Source organism: Lycorma delicatula, chromosome 1 (assembly GCF_047948215.1).
Source record: "Lycorma delicatula isolate Av1 chromosome 1, ASM4794821v1, whole genome shotgun sequence".
Classification (NCBI taxonomy): domain Eukaryota; kingdom Metazoa; phylum Arthropoda; class Insecta; order Hemiptera; family Fulgoridae; genus Lycorma; species Lycorma delicatula.
In genome coordinates this window covers 187,682,590-187,698,358 of record NC_134455.1, presented here as the reverse complement: position 1 = coordinate 187,698,358, position 15,769 = coordinate 187,682,590, and the positions used below count along the sequence as shown (strand labels likewise).

At 26.7% G+C, this 15,769-nt stretch overlaps 1 protein-coding gene across 1 annotated transcript in view; it reads left to right on the top strand.

Moving 5' to 3' along the window:
* Nucleotides 1-1,323: 1,323 nt before the first annotated feature.
* Cda5 (Chitin deacetylase-like 5) overlaps nucleotides 1,324-15,769 on the top strand; it is a 398,887-nt gene continuing 384,441 nt past the window's right edge. The window contains exon 1 of the mRNA XM_075368390.1: nucleotides 1,324-1,532. Coding sequence (XP_075224505.1) covers nucleotides 1,481-1,532 — 52 coding nt within the window. The 5' untranslated portion in view covers nucleotides 1,324-1,480. The remainder of the gene's footprint in view (nucleotides 1,533-15,769) is intronic.

Genomic DNA, 15,769 nt, shown 5'->3' with positions numbered 1-15,769 from the left:
ATTAAAAAAATTAAATTTAAATATAAACAAACATATATTTAGCTTAGTTAATTGGTAAAACATAAAACTTACAGAAATTACATTCTATCACAAGATGAAATCCATTAATAATGTTTCTGTAAATTCTAATATTCTACGAACTTAACCTACCAAACATAGTCAAATATTCGGTTCAAATACTCTGTCGCTAAGTCACTTCCCTATATACCAAATTATTGAACCAGAGATTACGAAATTCACTTAGCAATATAAAACTATCGAAAAAGTGAGACATAAATTTCCTCCCCCCTCTAGGTTACTATACACTTCTTAGATTGGCTTATAATTGACTGGCAGCGTGACCCTCTAGCTTTAACAATAATACTTTTAAAACTTCTTTCGTATTTTCATATTATTTTAACAGCCCACTGGGCTGATCTAGTGGTTAACTCATTGTCGCAAATTAGTTGTTTAACAGTTGATTTTTGAAGTCGAACGTTGTAAAGTTCAAATCCTAATAAATTTAGTCACTTTTATACAGATTTGAATATTAAAACTGGATACCGGTATACTTTAGCGTTTGGGATTCAATTAACCAAACGTCTCTTGAATGGACGGCGTGTGTCTGTACAAAAGTACACCTTATTTACATGTCATACATACCACCCTCATGTAATTGGGCTGTCGAGGGTTGTTTATTGTTCTGTTGTTGAACATGTTGTAAAGTATACATTAGAAAAAAAATAGTAAACCTTCCTAGTCCTCTCTTTTATACTCTTTTAACTCTGTATACACGGAGTAGATTTGCATTCTAATAGCTCATCCCACCATTTACTGTGTTTAACTTTATATATATACACAAATCTTTTTAATAACAAATTTCATGAAGCAAGTTATTTTTAAGATTAACATATTGTTTTCTTTTACACTACTTTTTTCAATAAGGTTGAAAATAAAAAAAATATATATAATTTTAGAGAATGTAATTTGAATTGGGTAATACTTCATGATAAATGATAGCTTAGCTTGTAATAAATTGCAGTAGAGCCTAGTTTTCAATAACAATATTTTTGTTTCTCTATCATTAAAAAATTATTGACTTTAAAATTTAGTACTAAGTTTATGTTCTTTGGTGTAGAAATTTATGTCACTTTTTTAAGGAAATGTCGCAATGTGTACGTAATTAAAATTATTCGACCAGGAATGATCACATAACTAGAGTGGAAGTTGTATAAGGGAAGGAGCAAAAATGATAGGGAGAGGGAGGTTAAACTAAAGTTTTATTCTTGAAAGAAGTGGGGAGCAGTGAGAGTTTTGGAGAAAGGAAAGACAAGAGGCTGTCAGTGGAGTCAGTTGGTGGTCGGCAAGACTCGCGGCCTCTCTGTGTGCTAGTGCCCGATGATAGTGCCGAGGACATTACGACACCGTTTGTTTTTATTAACCTGCTGCAAGTGGTCCAGATAGATCGTGCAGATCTTCTGGATAAAATTATTACACAGAGATGAAGCCAACCTCAACTCTTACAATTCTTATCTCTTCTCTTCTCCTACCAGGTAAGGTATTTAAAATAATTTCAGTATTTAACGAAATGACAAGTAAAGTTAATTATTTCGCATGCATGTAAAACATAGTTATAACTTTAACTAGTTACAAATCACCATTCATTCATTTCTATACCACTGTTAAAATCACAGATAAAAAATTTTAAAATGTTGAATTACGTTAATATATTCAAAAATTTTTAAATATAACAGTTCGTAAATCAAAAAGGAAGAGTAGGTTTGGGAAAACAAGTGAAAATAAGAATCTGAAGTTAGAATAAGTGTAAAGCAAAATAAAATATCATATAATTGGTTACAGAGTGTTACTAATAATAAATTTAAAAATTATATATATGTATATAAATTTTACAAGTAAATTTTAAATATTAAATACTTTAGGATGTAAAATTATTTCTTGAAGTAATCATAAAATTATTAAAGTGATGAGGAAGTTTAGGGAGTGGGTACAGACATATTGAAAATATAAACTTTACCTGATTAGCACAGCTTAATAAAGCTTCACAACTAGTCAAATTTTTTTTTTCTTTTGCTTGGTGATACCTCCACATAAGCTTGAAGCTTGTACATGGGATATGAAAATGGAATTTTTTTGAAAAAAAACGGAACGGCATCAATAATGTCGTGCCTGACTGGGATTCGAACCCGGAACCTCCAGGATGAAATTTAGAGCGATTGAAGAAGATTTATTGACGTATAGATTATTTAATTAATACTGAACTATTAATTTTTCAACATATATTTTTTTCTACTTGTGACTTGGCTGTTGGATTAAATTTTATTTATAAAATAATGATCAGCTAAGTTGATTATATTTTCAAAGAACAATTTCTTGGTTAAATTTATTAAACTAAAACTTTAATCTGAGAAATTAAAAACTATATTTATTGATAAAATTATAAATATTTTAACAACTTCTTAAATTGCAAATTTTTTTTAAGTATGTAATTAAATGAAGGAAAAAATGTTTAAAAATATTTAATCTATCAAGATAAGATATAAGAAAAGATATTTAAAATAAAATAATCAAGTAAAAGGCCAGAGAGTGAAATCTATTGCTTGTGAGTTCCACCACATTATTTCTTGACGTAGCAAGCGAGTTATAATAACTTAATAACAGGTGTTTTCGATAACATAATCGATATTTTACTATCTACCAACTATTTTTAATCTTTTATTTTTTGACATTAACAATTTTATTATAATAATTTCATAATTTTTTATGGTTAAAAACAATAATATTACACATCTTTTCTGTATAAAGAATTCATACAATTAATAGAAACAAAATTTTCTTCATGTACAATATATAATTGCGTACGTACGTGGGGGAAATTACGTACGTACCTATACCTACGCGTATAAACTTTAGCCTACATATTTTTAAATTGCGTATATCTATGCATAACTTTAAATACATTCACTAATATTCCACCGCTTTAATTAATGATCAAAGCAAATTAAAATTCTACTATTACATTTACGTAATAATTAAAATAATTTTGACGCAACTGCAAAACCATAGCCTGATGGTTAAATTTTATTAGAAAGTTAACCAACTACGTATTGATTAAAACCGTAATTTTCACATTTTATAAAAGAAAAAAAAATAATTGTAATATTTTCATTATAATATTAAACATCAATTATAAAGTCTTAATTTTTTTATTAAAATGAATTACTATAATTAAAACATATTCCACATTTTCTTGCTCATAATATTGTTCATTTATTAATCGATTAAGTGATTATTTATTCTCCCTCCCATTTAACAAGCCTAACTTGAACTAATTTCTAAGCAGATTGTCAAAATAACTACGATTTTGTTTTTCAAATTTTCGTAATATTTATGTTTATACGTAAAATAAAAGGTAAGATAAGTGAAATAGAGGAAATTATTTATGATTGTAGATATTTTTATTTTAAAAACTATACTATATATTATAATTATTTAAGAATATTTTTTTTTTTTATTTACTATTTTTTAAGCTCAATTTTTCTAAATAGTGCTATTAATTTTTTCCAACGTTTATGTGTCATATAAATATCTGCTTCTAAATCAAATTAAAATATAAATAAATTCATTATTTGAAGTTCGATCGTGAAAGATTACAGACCAACTGTTATGAAATCCAGTCAGGTTTATTCGAAATTATACAATTACATGTCATTTCAACAACAAATTAATTACTATGTTTGAAAATATCATGGAATTTACTTATTAACGTATAAAGTAATAGAATTTTCACAAATTTTGTATTTAAAATTTATTTATTTACAGGTTTTTTGTTTATTAAAATTTCAGGATTATTTAATTCTGAATTATTTAATACTTTAAGCTCTATTTAAAGTGTAAAATATATTTATCTCTTGATTATTGGGATACTAATTACGTTTGACTTTTAACAGAGTTTATCATTATTTTTTAATTTTTAATTTTTTTCATTCAAATTAATTTAAAAAAAGACTTAAATAAATATTACCCACTCAAAAGGTCTTAATGATTCTTATTTGTAAAATAAGTAAGATGTAATAATTTCGTTAAAGTAGTTGTAATATTTTACTGAAAATTTCTGTTGTGGTTATGCTAAAATGAAGAATTACTAGATTTATGGTTCTACAATAATGCTCAGTAATTGAGGTATATCTTATCTCAATTAGCGCAGTAATTGTGGGAAGGCAATATACTTAAAATTAAAAAAAAAATATGTTTTAAATTTATTTCTTTAGAAATTGAATCTTTTTTATGATAATCATTTGAAAATTTATCACTTGCACTTGTTAAAGAAAATAGATACTAACGTATTTCTTTGTAATACAAAGAAATCCAACTATTATAATTGTTTAAACACCATTATTATTATTATTTTATTATTTAAAGAAATTAATTAAATATTCTACAATTTCAAATATATAACAATAATATAACGTTAACAGAAGGACTTGTTGAGTTATTTTATTAAACGGTACATAAACCGGTTCTGGACTAGATTTATATTATATTGAAAACTGGGTTGTATATTTATAACTAAAAATAGCTTAAAGCAAGTTTTTGATATAGAAATTTCAACGTCAGAACTTAATACAATTCTACAAGATTTTTGAATTTTGATTTGCTAAAATAATATTAATATTTTACGATAAAATATAAATGTTATATTTTGATTTAAGATTAATCAAGTGAAACTGCAATAAAAAATATATTTTCATAGTAATAAAAAATTATATATATATATATATATATATATATATATATATATATTTATTATTTCTGTTGAGTCTTATTAATAGATATAAGTAATCCTTTGTCATTTTTCATGAAATATAGTAATTCCCACAAATTCAACTAAATATTTTTGCAACTTCTTTACAAAGTACTTTGCACATTTTTCTCATGCAGTCCAGTTTATGCAAATAAGTATTAAACTATTAAACACTTTCTCATTGCTTTCTCAGTGCGTGACAATGCCGCTGTATTATAATTGTTATTTAATTCAGATTATATTTTCAATTGTTTACCTCTACTGTAATAAACAACTTTTACTTTTTACAAGTCAGTATATTTCAGTATATTTTTTTTTGTGGTAGGAAAATAATAAAATCAAGCAGTAATTTTAGTTAAATATATTATTAAATTTTTCTTATAGAAAATTTCTTCATAAAAGATTAATGCACCCAAAAATAGACATTCAGATCAGGAATAGTTATAATTATTTGTTACGCTGTTCGATTACAGTATAAATGTTATAGATATCGAAGATATTTATTTTGCCTACAAGTACACAGCTTTATGTGCTATCAGAAATGTAAATAATAAATTGTGTTACTACTCTTTAAAGTGGATTTATATAGACTACTTTCTTACAGTTCTTCAACGTGCACTTTAGAATTGATTTAAATTCAGTATGTAAGATTTGGGCATAGAGAGTGATGATGAGAAATGTTTTGTAAAATAAGTTAAAATAATAATACATTTAAACAAATTTTAATAATCGTAAACAGTCAGGTGTAAATTATCAAGTGAGTAATTTACTCATGTTTTGATTACTTTTAGAATAGATTATCAAAATAACACTTATTTTCTACATTTCTTTAAATTCATCTTTTTCTTTTTATTATTACAAATAACAGTGATTTTTACTCATTAATCTCTTTATTTCATAGACAAGTTTAGACAGATCTTTTAAATACATTATTTCAAACAAACGATTAAAAATATATGTTCTTAATCTGTTCTAATACTGAATTAAATGTGAAAAGAAAATAATTTATTGTTATTGCCATTAAAGGCTAAAATTCACACTTTTATAATCCCCTTCACCTTGTCCTTGTCAGTAATTTCTTATGGGCTATGCTTTTACAGCATATATTAATTAGTTAAATCTTTGTTTGTAATTTTGACTGTAATTGGTGTTATATTTTGGTGCCATACGCTAAATAAATAAATATGGGCTATGAAGTTATAGAATTTAATGATTTCCCTTAGAATATTAAGACCTTACAATCTGGTACTAGTAATATTAAAACATAAAAGTTAGCAATTATTATTCACATCAGATGTTCGTTTATGTTTCGTAGTATATTTTAATATCTGGAATTAAAGATATTTACAGTATAATTTTTTAATAGAAACCGATCAATAAATAAAAAATTAACATTTCCCTAAAATTATTATATAATCTAATATTTTAATGAATTTAATACTTAAAGACTAAATAATTTTATGAGAATATAATCAAGTTTACTGTATTTAAAATGCGAGTAATTTTTAAATAACAAGTTATTTTAATAATGCTATTAAAATAGAATCTAACAGAAGAAAAATATAATCTATATTCTATATTTTGAGAACATAAATGAAAGTAACCACCACTTTCATTTTATAATCTGATATTTTGTGGTTAGCCGATTTTTTTATAGCAGCAAAAAACTTGTTTCTTATACAGTTAAAAAATACATCTTTTTTCAAATAAAAAAACAACAACACAGATTTATATGAATAGAATTGATAATTAAGTTATATATATTTGTCGATATATAACTTTTTTTTTAAATTTTAAAATATTATTTTAATTCCATTTTAAATAAACCGGGACTGTAACAAGGTATGGATTGGTATAATTATGTTTTTAAAGAAAACTTTATTTTTTTATATAAAAACTGAAAAAATCTTGGTTACAATATTTTATAATCTAAAAATATTGTTTAATAAAAAACAAAGAAAATATGGATGAAAAAAAAATTATAACATTACAAAAATTACAATATTAATTTGAATATCATAGGTGATTTTTTAAAATTATATCTGAAAACCATTTTTATTATTTTTTAAACACAAAAATTAAAAAACTGAAAAACTCAAACGTAAAAAGTTTTCCAATTTACAGGGTATGCTTAATTATTTATTTCTGAGGTCAGATAATTGTATGCATCAGTAACGTTACTTAGTATTACTTTCATAGTATTCTAATGTTAATTTAAATGCACTCAAGTAAATCTTTACTAGATAATGATAGTAATGCCTAAGAATTAATATTTAGAATAAATATTCCGTTATCTTATTATTTTTATAATTAAAAAATAATGAATAAATGGGAAAAAATAAGTTAAAATCATAATAAAAATACTATTATATTGTATGTAATTGTTTATTAAGTTTATTATCATGTAATTACATGTTAACATAACCTTCAAATTTATCCTTGTAACAGTAACAAGCATATTATCAATAAATCTTACTATATCACAGTTTATTATCTAACCATAATTACTTTAATGCACATACAATTGAAAACAAATGTCTATGGAGCCAACATGCATATTTTTTCTACGTTTCCTCTGCATATAATTTAATCTCTATGCATATATTATAATACATATATTGAAAATTTATTAAGTATTTCATAGTAATTACGTAGCACTTTTTTTAAGTTAATGGTTTCCAATATAGTTAAATAGTAATTCGTAACTCTAATAGTGGAAATGAAACTACAATAAAGTAGTAAATAATTCATTGTTATTACTGTTGTAATAACTACACATTTTCTGATAATATATCTACAAATCTGATATAATCACTAAAAAATGGTGAAGTTCATTTGCATCAATCTTGCTGGTACGGTTTAGCAGCTTCTCACAATGAAGGCTTTACTTTCAATACTGTATAAACAATGATAACTATAACAGATTTAACAGACCTCTGACATAAATCACAACCTCTTTTTTTTTAAATGAGAATATTAAAAAAAATTAAATATATTATATCTAAGATTACAATAGAAAATGAGGAAAGAAGTGGTTATCCGATGTTTTCAACGCTAAGCCAAAAGTACGGTTAATATTAACATGCCAATCCTACCTGTATGTAGTTGGTATTTACAAGTTGGACGCCTTAACTCGGTTTACCATACGCACCGACTGAATAACGAATGTAATTATTTTTAGGTAATTCTGTTTTGTGTCTTTTGCATCTCAGGTAGTTTATGTGCATCACAGCCATTAAAAAAGGGATTTGTGACAAATAGTGTTTATCAACAAATTAATTTATTCCTTTTACTTTCCTGGTATCAGCTCTAGAGCTACGCTGCGAGAAGAAAAGTACGGTAATCAGTCAAAAAATGGGGTATGGGTTTTTTCATTTCTCGACGTTTCATGATCTAGGGACCCTAAAAAACAAAAAAAGGAGGGGGTAATATACGTTTGTAATAAACGTATGTACGTGTGTTGGCATGTCTGAAGATTAACAGATTTTGACTGGATAAATAGATTTTGATGAAATTTGGCACAGAAATTCGTGTATATCGGGCAATTTGTTCATTTTCATTATCGGGCAAATTTGGGTTCATTTCTCCTGGGGGTGAGGAAGATTGCTTCTTTGGGGTCAAGTTTCTAAAATTTCGTAAAAATATCCCCTCTTTATATTAAGCTCAGTACATGTGTACATACGTATTTTACAATTTAAAAAAAATCCCAAATTCTCCCCTTCCTCAAAAATAAAAATAATATCATTTTATTTATTGCAAATTTTTCAACCGGATCTTTTATGACTTCCTAAGCACATTAGTAGTGCAAGTGCACTACTAATGTGCAAAAAATTACTTTGGGGGCAATATTGTGGGGTGGTGAAGTCGATCAAAGATTAAAAATATCGATTTTTTTAATTTTTGAAAATTTTCATGATGACTATTTTTCCAGTATATGAGAATAAACAAATATGAAATAACCAATGCCTGGCAAATACCGAAAAATTGTCGTCAGCATGTTTTTTTATGCTGAAACAATTATGAAATGTTATAGTCATTGCTTCACTTAAGCATGAGATAATAATATCACTTTAATTTACTTTGAATAAGTATCACGTATCTATGTGTTTTACATCCTATAATTAAATTATATGTATATTTTTATATAATTTATAACTATATAATAGTATAACTACAGTATAATAATATAAATAGTCACAATTATAATATTGTGATCTATTTTTAAGATCAAATCAGAATTTAAAAATATAACGATTGCTACTGTTTTGAAGTGACCATCTAAACTTTTAAAATTTTACTTGGTTTCTCAAAATAAAACACACATTACTGCTATTCCGCGAGCATATTCATGAATTAGAATTATTAATAATTAGTAACAATAATTTTCATTAAAATATTTCTTTTATGGTTAAACCTAAATAAATGAAATAAATTAATATAAATGCATGTATAAAATTACATAAATAATTATTTTTTGATCAATAAAATTCACAAAAATTTTGTTATAAGCTAAAGTATGATGGATAAAAATATTTCTTTTTATTGCCATTTTAAACTATTCATTTGAAAATATGCAAAACTTTTACCATTTTCAAACAAATTTTAATCTCACTATTTTAATTTATAATAATCAATTTTTACTCTGAAATTCTCTAAGAATTAGGAATATCTTGAGAAATAATAATAAGAAATTTGAATGAAGAACTGAAATATTTAATACTTAAAACATTCGTTTTAATATTTAAAATATTAGTAATCTTTTTTTAATTAATTATTTTATGTATTGCTAATTTAGTAAACAATTTGTCCAGACAAATCATACTTCTCATTTAATTTAGGGTTATGCACTTGTCAAAATGAGTTACCTCTTGACTGATGCTGATAATGAATGGAAAATATTCATACATGCTTAATATCTGATGTATGTGATGTATTAAGCATGTATTAATATTATATATTATTATTATATTTGATGTATGTATACATACATAGATCTAGTCGTGTCTATGAGTCTGTTACTCTTTCATGCAGAAACTACTCAACCAATTGAGCTGAAAATTTTTATGAACATAGGTTTTATACCTGAAAAGAAAATAGGACTATTATTGTTAAGAAATGTTTCGTCGTTTCAAGATGGTGGCCATTTTAATGGTTTATGATAACAAGCCATGTTCCTTGTCAATATTCAACTTTACTATGTCTAAACCGTTGATCAAATCGAATTCGGAGACGGCTGACACTATTTAAAATTAGTTTTTTTACAAAAAACGATACGTTTGTCATTTGGATATTTCTTTCGGTTATTGAAAAAATAGCTTTAAAGTTGCCACGGTGTAACGGCGGCGTACATTCATTTAAACTTTCTTTCACTTTCAAGCGTTTCCAGTTTGTAATTTCTTTTTTAATGATAATAAATAAGCCAGAAGGACAGTGGCTTCTATTGGTTGGTCTCCACTGGGGGAGTCAATGCTTCTCTCACGGGCAACTGTGACTTGCTACAGATTCTCCTGCGAGAATTATCTCTTTATATGCAATCCGAGAGAAAAGCTATAAATATTGCATATAAGTCCATTCTTTAGATTATTTTCTTCACAAACTGACCCACAAAAGAACACAAAAATTAAAAAAAACGAAATAAAGAAATTAAATAAATAATAAAAATAATAAAATTAAAATAAAATCGTTCAAAATCCTTTTTTACCCTACGAAGGACGGGTAACCGGCTATAATTACGATCTTTTTAAAATGGGAGCCGACTATTCTAAAAACCGTATACTTCAGATCACTCAAAGTTTCAAATCCCCTTTGCTGACCAAACTGTTGGTCTGAAGAAATTACAATACATTGATTGTTTTTATAATTGAACAGGCTTTAATTGTTATCTATTAATATTATTCTCACCATCAAGGGGTTAATGAACGGAATCGAGGTCCAAGAATTAATGAATTAATTTCTTCATTAATTGATCAAAATGAGGTCTACAATTCTATTCAACCTACAAGAATTACAGTTTCACTAGTTTATTTCAGAAAAATGTTTATAAAACTTAAGAGGGAACCTAAGTAACATTTTTTAGAGTATTCAATTTTCCCAAAATGGAAAATTATTTAAGCAGATGTTAAATATTTTGATAGCACGTGATTTGGCATATATAAATCACTTTGGCATATAAAAGTCCTTTGGTAGGTCATACGTCATATGTTGTACTTTTGCCAAATAGAACAGATTCAAATCTTCAATATATTTTTTTAAGTATAAAAATAAATAATATATTTGTATAAGTATGTATATATATATATATATATATATATATATATATATATATATCACGAAGAAAGTGAAATAATTTTAGATACTGGTGTACTTTGGCAATTAGGGTTCAATAACAGATATCAGGAATGGTCGACATAGATCTGTACAAGGCTACGCCGCCTTTACATGTCACTCATATCACCCTCATCTTGTGATGGTTTCTTATGATATTTGACCTGAAAAATCCAATAAAATAAGTCCCAGAACTGCATCTTTCGTATTTTTCATTATATGTAACGTAAAAAAGAAAAATTAAATGACAAAAAACACGTTTATTTAAGTCTGAAAACAATAACCTCTTTAAATTACTAATAAATGCATATATTTAATTTTTAAACTTATAGAAAATATATTTCCGATAAAATTGATGTAATAAAGTTTATAAAAAACAAAGAAGTCAACTTATATTGTTAAAAACAAAACAGAAAAATCTTAGGAATTTGTAAAAATTAAAAACAGCTGTTTTTAGTACAATAATTTAGACTTTTGAAAAATTAAAATATTTTTAATGTACTTTAAAAAAAAATACTAACTGTGGTTTACTCGTATACTGCATAAATTGACAATAGATATTAAAAACAATTTCACCATTGACACCGATGTACATTTCAACTCGTTTCCTTATATTTTTTGTTCCCAACCTAATGATATTTTCAGGTTCCTTGATGAGGGCAGCAGTATTGAGAATGCGAGTTTCAGAATCAGTTTATAACGTGTGATTACGTTTTACCTTTATATCTCGCATTTCATTCATCATCAACATAAACAGTACTTTAAGTAAGATACAGTGATCTAGGTGCAAATTTGCTGGCCCTCTACGTCCAGTCCATTTACCAGTAAATCTTTTACCTAAGAATTGTATCGCTTCATTCGCGAAATATGTTGCTGCTCCATCAAGTCGATAGTTATAATTACAATTCGTTTCACCAATAAGAAGTTTTCAAACACTGTAAGAGATTTATTATTTAAAAATTTCAGATAATTTCTTCTCCCTGTGAAACGTTGTTGTAATATGACAGAGCCTATTAATTGTCGATCATGCCAGTCTAAACGTTCACCAAAAATCGTTGCTAGAATTTTGATTCAATTACATCATGAGGATTTTCTTCGGACCACCAATGTGAATTCCGTGTTTTTTTTTTATGCCATTAAGGGTAAAAGTAGTTTCGCCTAAAATAGTATGAACGGAATTAAGTGGTAATTATTATTATTGTAATTAATTGTTATTGGTAATTAATTAGTGGTAATTAATTATTGTTGTTGGTAATTATTATTGCCAATTACCCATTGGCAAAATTGCAGTCGTCTGGCAAGGTCACTCAGCTACAGGTGTTGAACTTTCTGAATATGAAAAAAATGCAGTCCATGTGGATGTATATCTCGTAGTGTTCTTTGAGTATTGTTAAGTCGTGTAGAAATTTTTCGCGTCTTCGTTGTAAAACCATATGAAAAATGTTTTCACTTTCATCCACATGTACCTGTTGAGTTCAGATAAAACATGAACGCCGGAAAAAGAGCCATTCTCATGAATATTATTAAAAATTCCACAAAATACTATACGCTTTGGAATTACTCGTCCAGGATACCTACCTCGGTATTCTTCTACCGCAGCTGGAGCTTTCCATCACAAAAACCTTGCAAAAAAATCATTAAAAAAAAATCCAGAAAAAGTATCTTTCATCACAAAATTTTTCAGGATTTTTCAGGTTAAAAACATAAGAAACCACTAAGTTTATTCCTTGTATAACGCCTTAAAAATTTCAGTATGACCTTATTTCACAGTGGGAACTGAAATCCGAGCGAAATTTTTCGCTAGCCCTAACTCGATAACAAAAAGTTTTCGAACATATGTTTGCATGTTCGCTTTTCCTTATTACAAGCTCTAGGGTCAGTTCCCAAATTATTTCCCTTTCTTCCTGAATCACTCTGTACATACATACGCATATGTATATATATATATATATATATATATATATATATTCAATTAAATCTTTTTTTTTAAATAGATGGAATAAAAACAAATGTTTACTATAAATAATATTTCCCTCTTACGTAAAAATGTTTGATCTATATAAAAAAACTATTTCAACTTTTAAAAGTTTAAATAACTTCTCTTTTACAACCAAATCATTACTTAGACTATTGCTTATTCTGAATACTATTTAAAATTTTTACAACAATTTTGTTTAAGGTATTACTCATCAGTATTTTGAAGTGCATTTAGAGCATTGTTTATGGCATAGTCATTGTATTGATAATTTTCTTTAAAAAAATAATTGTAATATGATGGCAGTTTATTTTCAATAATGTAAAAGATACAAGGTTATTCTTAAACTATTTTTGAAAGCTACAAAAAAGAAGAAGACATTTTCTTAAATTTAAACAATGGAGAATATGAAGGTTTAATAATATTGTGATTATAAAATTCGATAACAACTTTACTTTATAGAACACTTTCTTTTACAAACTGACTTGAATTTAAATGAGAAGCATAATAGATTTTCTCTAATTATACTTACTTTCAATTATTGGAGCCGTATTACATAATTTGTGTTATTGTGTTTAAACCGTTATTCTTGAAATTAATTCTGATTGTTTTGTCAGATTTAAAAATTGTTTCTTTAAATAAAATTATTTACTGTTGATCATTTGCAGGATTATTAACTAAATATAATCCGGTTTTATTCATGACGTTTTTATTTATTACTTTATTTTTTTGAGCGAATACTTTCTATCTTTGGAAAGGTTTTTTGCTAAATTTTCTTAACTAAATCAAATTTCTTTAAATTACTTCCGTTTAATACTCAAATGGTCTTCTTTTTATCTTCCCCTTTTACATTCACGGTATTGAGTATTAAAAGCTATTTCAATCTATCCGGCTTGACATTTTTTTCTCCAAATAAGCGATTAGCCTAATAATAGAATAAGCAGGTGGAAGGGTAGCCTTAACTTGCTATGGAAACATGCCCGGTTATCCCTACGAAATACTTGAAGGTGAAAAAAAACCGTTTCCGATATCCCTCTAGGATCGGCTGCAACATTCTTACGCGTTGTTGTCGCGGAACCGGGCTACGAACATATGCTTAGCTTTCGTCGCCAGGTATATTTACATCCCGATGATGAAGAAATACCGGGAACCATAAACCTGACTAATAATGGGTTACTTTATTGGATATATCTTTCCACCGACGCGTCTCTTGTTTTCTTTATAAACAACCAGGACATGTAGCCAAAGATTGTGAACTACTAGGGAGGAACCTTCGAAATCAAGAAGTATCTTCAGAGGAGATGGACTGTTGAATTTCAGACTCTGTTTTTCCTAGCCTCAGCCAACCAACAAGAAGTTATTTTTAAGTACAGAAGAGAGCATTGTCTACAAACTCAGGCTCGACGAACACAAACAAAGTTTCAAAGACATAACAGAAACATCAACTAGCTCTTTAAGCCAAATGCTTACCAATAAATTAAGGTCAAAGAGGTAGAAAAAGGATGCTGACAAACTTGATATAAGTTTAGAATCTTTTGTCTTACAAGTCTTACAAGCCGAGAACAATCGCTAAGTTCTAAATTCCGTCGATTTCAATAGCTTTCTTAGAAGTTGTAGTCAGTTGTGGCAATCCTGAAATACTGGTGCTCTCGTTAGAACATACGTGATTTGCCATGCCTGACCGGGATTCGAACCCAGGACCTCCGGGTGAAAGGCCGAGACGCTATTTATTTTTCCTTACTTGTACTCATCCATGAAAAGTCTTTTCTTTTAATAAAAGGTGAGTACGTCATCAGTAATATATACTTCGTATAACGTTCTGAAAGCCTACTTCCTTTACTCATTTCATAGATATAATCTGTAATTCCCAAACAATTTTCCTATTTACATTCTTTTCCAATTAAATTTTTTTAAATAAAACTATAGTAATTACTGGAAGACTTAAATAGGTACTTTTTTCAAAGGGAATTTTTGTATGTATGTTCAAACGTAATAATTTGTGAAGTGACGTTTTTGACAGTCGTGAAATTCGTAATATTCATATTGATTTCTAATAAAGAAAAATCTGAGTTATTTAAAACCATTGATTTTAGGTGTTTAGGATTCATCTTACATCAATTGAATTAGATAATGTTTACAACTGTAAAAATAATATTAAAATTCACAGGATGTGGTTTTCTATGTCAATTTCGTGATACTATCTTTATTTTGGTTAACTAGAAGTAAAATTCTATACTACTTACGTGAGTCTCTTTAAAAAAAATCTGATGTGTACACCACATCACTTCCTTGTACGCCCATTAAATTACATATACATGTTTTTTTTAAATGAAAAGTACATAAAACTTTATTTCATTAATAACTTCTGATATTTACTGTTATTAAATTATTATTTATCGTAATTTTTTTTACAATCAGAGGTTAATAATTATTAATAAATAAATATTTAAATTAAAAAAAAAGAAGATGAAGTCTGATTTGAACCGATATGCCTTCCCCTTGTAAGATCCAAATATTTCATTAATTAAAATTTTATTTGGCTACGACTCTGGAACCAATGAAAATAAGTATTACTTATGATATATCGTTGAAAAGCTTTCAATGAGGGCTTATTACTGCAGTTAAAAAAATGTCCAAAATTCAATTGGGATTTTTGGCTTTTTTGGACA